At 36.9% G+C, this 6,514-nt stretch overlaps 1 protein-coding gene across 1 annotated transcript; it reads left to right on the top strand.

Annotated features, from left to right (window-relative positions):
* Positions 1 to 504: 504 nt before the first annotated feature.
* LOC121998799 (coatomer subunit gamma-2-like) lies at positions 505 to 6,109 on the top strand. The gene is made up of 18 exons (XM_042553860.1): positions 505 to 657; positions 1,074 to 1,171; positions 1,266 to 1,316; positions 1,413 to 1,526; positions 1,615 to 1,815; positions 1,891 to 1,992; positions 2,283 to 2,390; positions 2,457 to 2,687; positions 2,911 to 3,161; positions 3,254 to 3,425; positions 3,494 to 3,649; positions 3,739 to 3,789; positions 4,182 to 4,319; positions 4,399 to 4,596; positions 4,667 to 4,798; positions 4,881 to 5,054; positions 5,353 to 5,592; positions 5,665 to 6,109. Exons 1-18 carry the CDS (start codon positions 612 to 614, stop codon positions 5,857 to 5,859), a joined length of 2,658 nt encoding a protein of 885 aa, XP_042409794.1. The 5' UTR covers positions 505 to 611; the 3' UTR covers positions 5,860 to 6,109.
* The last annotated feature ends 405 nt before the right edge of the window (positions 6,110 to 6,514 follow it).

Raw genomic sequence — 6,514 nt, 5'->3', positions numbered from 1 at the left:
TATTTTAAAAGAAAAAAAAAAAAATTTTAAACCACATAATTTCCCTCACGTGTGTCTCGATCCAAGCAAAACTAATAATTTAGTTCCTTCTTCGACTTAATCTCTCTACTAGCAATTTCATTTTACCATATGACATTTTCTCCTTGAGTCTCATCCTACTCCTCCCTGGACTCTCTTCTCACAAATCAATGGCAAAGTCTTCTCGCTCCTTTTTATTAGGGATGTAAATGGGTTAGACTAAATTTGTTTATTCACTGATCGTTATTTATACATATTTTATTTATTTATTTACATCAGACTAATATTTGCGATCGTCCGCGACGTCCGGAGACTTATCGCGAAGGGTCAGGTTTTGCTATTTACTTCATCCGCTTCAATCAGATCCATTTACGGACGAGAAAATTCCAATTTTACTTACTGCTGGCTAAGCCTAAGCGGTAGCTTGGATTTTGTTATTAACAATCCGGTTGCACCCCGGTCCATTTACAGACTCAGAGACCCGGTTCATCTACATAAACGCTCGATCGTTTCGGCCGAGCATCGATACCACTCTCCTACTTCCAAAACTCTTTCCCTTTCTCCGTCGATCCCATCGGATCTCCGACTGCGGCATGGCTCAACCCTTCGTCAAAAAGGATGACGACCACGACGAGGAAGGTCATATCCAGTCCCCATTTTTATTTTTAGTTATTTCATGTTTTATCGTTCATTCTATTGTCTTCGAGTTTACCAATTTTGATTGAAATCATCGCGCCGTGATGATATCTCACGATCTACCGCATGGAGATCTGCAGGTTTCGATATAGATCCGTTTTGGAAAAGAAATAAGCCTTTTCTTCACGAGATTTGTCGGGGTTTTTTTATAGTGGATCTGAAGTCGTTGAGCGATTTGTTTTCCCTTTGACCTTTTGGTTCGTGCATTGAAGTGATTAAGTATTTAGATCTCGCTAGTATTGCTTCCGTTGGAGGAAGATAACGAGATTGAAACTCACCTGTTTTATCACTTAGATTCAAACTGGTATTTATGTGCTTTGGAAAGGAATAATGATCTCCAAATCTTACTCTTGATGCAGAGGAATACTCTCCCTTTCATGGTATTGAGAAAGGGGCTGTCCTACAAGAGGCGAGAGTTTTCCACGATCCCCAACTCGATGCCAGAAAATGTTCTCAGGTACCCATTCCAGATCTCTGTGGCTCATATGCCTATATAATAGTGTTAGATTATTCCACATGCTTTATTCGTAATTTTTACGACAAACCCACAGGTGATCACTAAGCTACTGTATTTGCTTAATCAAGGAGAGACATTTACAAAGGTGAGGCCCTGTTACTCTTTCCTGTTTCAACCGAGTGTCTATCTTTTTCCCGCTATGTTTATGTTCAAAATGGTTGATAATTTCTATATATTATAGGTTGAGGCAACAGGAGTCTTTTTTGCTGTTACAAAACTATTTCAGTCTAAGGATACTGTGCTTAGGAGGATGGTGTATTTGATGATTAAGGAACTCTCTCCATCTGCAGATGAGGTAGACTGTCTGTAAACTGTGTTGAAAAGTTTTAGGATATTAATAGTCAATAATACCAAGGATATGCTATTTTACCTCTTCTGTTTAGGTTATTATTGTCACAAGCTCTTTGATGAAGGATATGAATAGTAAGACTGATATGTATAGAGCCAATGCCATTCGAGTCCTTTGTAGAATTACTGATAGCACTCTTCTTGCTCAAATTGAGAGATACTTAAAGCAAGCTATTGTTGACAAAAACCCTGTTGTTTCTAGTGCGGCTCTTGTTAGTGCAGTTCACTTGCTTCAGGTATCATGTTATTGCTTTTGGTTATGCCCATGGTTTACTTTCATTTTGTGACATTTATTTCAAATACGGATACAGACAAACCCAGAAATTGTAAAGAGATGGAGCAATGAGGTGCAAGAAGCTGTTCAATCAAGAGCTGCTCTTGTGCAATTTCATGCACTTGCACTTCTACACCAGGTGTGTTACTTAGTTCTTTTACAAGGTGCCTGCATCTTGACTTGCATGCACATCACCATGGTTCATTATTTACGAATTATATGATCACCCGCATGCAAAAGATAGAAAGCACAAGTAGAATAATTGTTTTGAGTTGCTGGAGATGACGGGTCTTATGTAATTTTAATTGGTTATTTGCTTTCAATCGATTTGTTAATCTTTGTATCATTCATACATGAGATTTAAAAATATATTAGAGTTTTTGACATAATCTCTCTATTGTTTTTGCTAATTTCTTTTATGAATTGCAGATTAGACAAAATGATCGCCTCGCTGTCACAAAGCTTGTTACTAGTTTGACTAAAGGATCAGTGCGTTCACCTTTAGCTCAGTGCCTATTGATGAGATACACTAGCCAGGTATTTTCATGGACTTGAGGTTAAAGTAAACAATGTAAGATTTTATAACTAGATATTTTTTCCCAGGTAATTCGAGAGTCAAATGCTAACACACAAGGAGAGCGCCCATTTTTTGACTACCTTGAATCTAGTCTGCGGCACAAAGCTGAGATGGTTGTCTTTGAGGCTGCAAGAGCAATAACAGAATTGAGTGGTGTCACTAGTCGAGAGTTGACCCCTGCAATCACTGTATTGCAGTTGTTTTTGAGTTCATCAAAACCTGTTCTTAGATTTGCAGCTATTAGAACACTAAATAAGGTAAGAGTAATCAAAATTTATTATCTTTTTCAAATAACAGATACTAAGTAAATTCTCAGAAAATCTCATTTCATATTTTAACAATCATATATTCCAAGTCTGATCTATCCTGTGCTAGACATGCATATCTTATTACTTTCATAGTCCCTTTAACATCAATTCATAGGTTAGTTACTCATTTTATTTATCAAAGAAATTGTTGAGCCTGAGTAAACTGTTGCAGGTTGCTAATACTCATCCTCTAGCAGTTACAAATTGCAACATTGATATGGAGAGCCTAATTTCAGACCAAAACAGGAGCATTGCTACCCTTGCTATAACTACACTTCTAAAAACTGGAAATGAATCAAGTGTAGATCGCCTGATGAAACAAATAACAAATTTCATGTCAGACATTGCAGATGAGTTCAAGATTGTTGTTGTAGAAGCTATAAGATCTTTGTGCTTGAAATTCCCCCTTAAATACCGTTCTCTGTAAGTAAATTCCTCATCACTTTATCATTTCTGTTAGATATTTCTTTATTGAAGGCAAACTTTTTTTTTTTTTTTTGCAATTTACTTCCTAGGATGAATTTCTTAAGCAACATTCTTCGGGAAGAAGGGGGCTTTGACTACAAGAAAGCAATTGTTGATTCGATAGTCATCCTTATCAGAGATATACCTGAAGCAAAAGAAATCGGCTTATTCCACCTATGTGAATTCATCGAGGACTGTGAATTTACATATCTGTCTGCTCAGGTAATTGTCATGCGATGTTCTGCCATGTTCATTTGCTTGAGTTGATTTTTCTTTCTGCTTTCTACTAGATTCTTCACTTTCTTGGAAATGAAGGCCCAAAGACTTCAGATCCTAGTAGATATATTCGCTATATCTATAACCGTGTGATACTTGAAAATGCAACTGTCCGAGCCTGTGCTGTGAGCACCTTGGCAAAGTTTGGTGCTATGGTAGATTCACTAAAGGTACCAGAACTTGTAGTTTTTTGAAAACAGTATTCTTTTTATTTATAATTGATCACTTAATTGTTATCGGCTTTGGTTATTTTCTGCAGCCTCGTATATTTGTTCTATTGCGACGGTGCCTATTTGATAGTGATGATGAGGTAACTTCTGCTATTATATTAACTAAGATTATTAGTGGCTCATAGAACTCATTTTTCTTTTCTTGAAATGCGGTAAATTTTGGTTCTACAGAAATCAGTAAAATTTATAAGTGCCTCCCCTTTCGGTGATATTTAAAGTGTTTTCTTGATATTCTTCATTCACTTACAATTCTGATTCGAGTTACACTATTTTTCAAAGTGGTTCCACTATGAAAACACTAAGTTCCTATGAAAAAGAATTATGTGTTTAATGGTTAAATTTTCAGCTAGTGCGATTACTGGTACAATTCATATCCATACCTTCATTTCTCAGTTATGGTTCATTGTTATTCTTACATTGCTGCCTTTATTGTTAAGACGAAATAATCTTTTTTTATCACTATTGTCTGTAGGTCAGGGACAGAGCTACACTTTATCTTAACACACTAGGAAGTGATCCTTCCGCTGAAACTGATCAGGAAGTAAAGGAATTCTTATTCGGTCCCCTGGATGTGCCACTTGTCAACTTAGAAACTAGCTTGCGTAATTATGTATGATCATCACTATAATGTTTTTGCCAAGCATGATAGCTATTTCTTCTACTTAATTTACTGCCTTTTTCTAATTCAGGTGGCATCAGAAGTACCCTTTGATTTTGTTTCTGTTCCCAAGGAGATCAAATCACAACCTCTTGCTGAGAAAAAAGCTCCTGGTAAAAAGCCTGCCGGCTTAGGGGCTGCTCCCACTGCTCCCACTTCTGCCGTTGATGGATATGAAAAATTGCTTTCATCCATCCCCGAGTTTGCCAGCTTTGGAAAACTTTTCAAGGTTATTTATAGCTGTTTTCAGTGTGATATCTTATCTTTATTGATATTGCTTATTCACTCTGTTTTCTCAGTCATCTGCACCTGTGGAGTTGACCGAAGCGGAGACTGAATATTCTGTTAATGTGGTGAAGCACATCTTTGATAGTCATGTGGTATTCCAATACAACTGCACAAATACCATTACTGAACAATTGCTCGAGATGGTCAGTATTTATTTAGGAAATAGTTACTCAACTAGCGATGGCCAATTTTACAATATTCTTATTTTCATTTCATTTGCATTAGGTTACTGTTTTTGTTGATGCATCTGAAGCAGAGGAATTTTCAGAAGTTGCAACAAAGCCACTACGATCCCTACCGTATGATTTGCCAGGACAGACTTTTGTCGCTTTTGAAAAGCCAGAAGGTGTTCCTGCTATGGGAAAGTTCTCAAATCTCCTGAAGTTTGTGGTTAAGGAGGTTTGTCACACCACTCAATTCAGTGGGATGTTATTATAAGCATGTTTGTAAATCTCATTACAATTTCCATTCCTTTCTGCTTATAGTTTTAGTAAGATTGAAGATACTGCCTATCCGACTACAGCTTCCTGAGTAAATGAGATCATCAGGCTCTTTCCTTTGTTTAATGTAGTTTAGATTTTATGTTAGTTATGTAGTCACATTAAGATCAGCACACTTCAGTAGTGCTTGGATGCTTATTTATTTATCATGTGTCACTGGCATAAATTCAACCATTCACCTCTTGTGCCATCATCAGGTGGATCCAGCTACAGGTGAGGCAGAGGAAGAAGGTGTTGAAGATGAGTACCAGCTCGAAGATCTTGAAATTGTCGCAGCTGATTACATGCTGAAGGTGGGAGTCTCCAACTTCAAAAATGCTTGGGAAAGTTTGGACCCTGAGAACGAGCGCATTGATGAGTATGGCCTAGGTGTGAAAGAGAGCTTGACAGAAACCGTCAAGGCAGTTATAGATATTCTCGGCATGCAACCTTGTGAGGTTAGTCTTCTTCCAAATGATGCACTCCATCTTACCACAGAAAAAAACCAACCATGTTCAACTTCTTCACAGGGAACCGATGTTGTTCCGAGCAACTCAAGGTCACACACATGCTTGCTCTCAGGGATTTTCCTTGGCAATGTGAAGGTGCTTGTTAGAGTGTCGTTTGGCATTGATGGGTCCAAGCAGGTTGCAATGAAGCTGGCAGTTAGATCTGAAGATCTAGAGATCAGCGAAAAGATTCATGAAATTGTTTCTGAGGGTTGAATGCAGCAAACATTGTTTGGATTCATCTTTTGACAACAAATTATTTCACCTTCTGTTCCAATCTTTTTTTCCCTATACTTTTTCTTTCTTCTTCTTCCTTAGAACTTGTTCAATTCCGGCGACTGTGGTGGTTGTCATTTTGTTTGCTAAGAACTTGTTTTGCTCAGCCTTAATTGTTTGATGAATGAAATGTATTCAATTATACCATTCACCTTTTATCAAACACAAGGAATGGTGTTTATTTGCGTTACTGATTCGGTTTCATTGAAATTTTTCATCAGCATAAATTTGAATGGTGGTCGGTGTTCCATGATTGTTTTTCTACAAAAGGAAATTTATTATGCGCCTGATTATAATCGAGTGCTTTGTGAAAAAAAAAATGATGATCGGATTAAATAACTATTTCTGTGACATCAATGCGCTATAAACGTGATGGTCCAACTCCACAGGTTAAGGAAAAATAGTGAAAAATCAATGAAACCTGACATGCATCCTGCATATTATTCCATAGCTCTGTTCAATCATATTATCCTATAGTTTAAATATAAACTACAATTTTTTATTAATCGAGTCTTTTTCATTCATATGATTTGTCCATCCATACAATTTTTTTTATTAATTTGTTCAATCATATGAATATCCTAAATTGAATCTA

Source organism: Zingiber officinale, chromosome 6A (assembly GCF_018446385.1).
Source record: "Zingiber officinale cultivar Zhangliang chromosome 6A, Zo_v1.1, whole genome shotgun sequence".
Lineage (NCBI taxonomy): Eukaryota > Viridiplantae > Streptophyta > Magnoliopsida > Zingiberales > Zingiberaceae > Zingiber > Zingiber officinale.
The sequence above is the reverse complement of the archived record's forward strand: the minus strand, read 5'-3'. Positions and strand labels throughout refer to the sequence as shown.

What these genes read in the sequence shown, in the direction of transcription:
- LOC121998799 (XM_042553860.1), top strand. Translation starts at nt 612, where the DNA reads ATGGCTCAACCCTTCGTCAAAAAGGATGACGACCACGACGAGGAAG. An exon ending in TGACGACCACGACGAGGAAG is followed by an intron (nt 658 to 1,073) that starts GTCATATCCAGT and finishes CTCTTGATGCAG; the next exon opens with AGGAATACTCTCCCTTTCAT. An exon ending in TTACATATCTGTCTGCTCAG is followed by an intron (nt 3,426 to 3,493) that starts GTAATTGTCATG and finishes GCTTTCTACTAG; the next exon opens with ATTCTTCACTTTCTTGGAAA.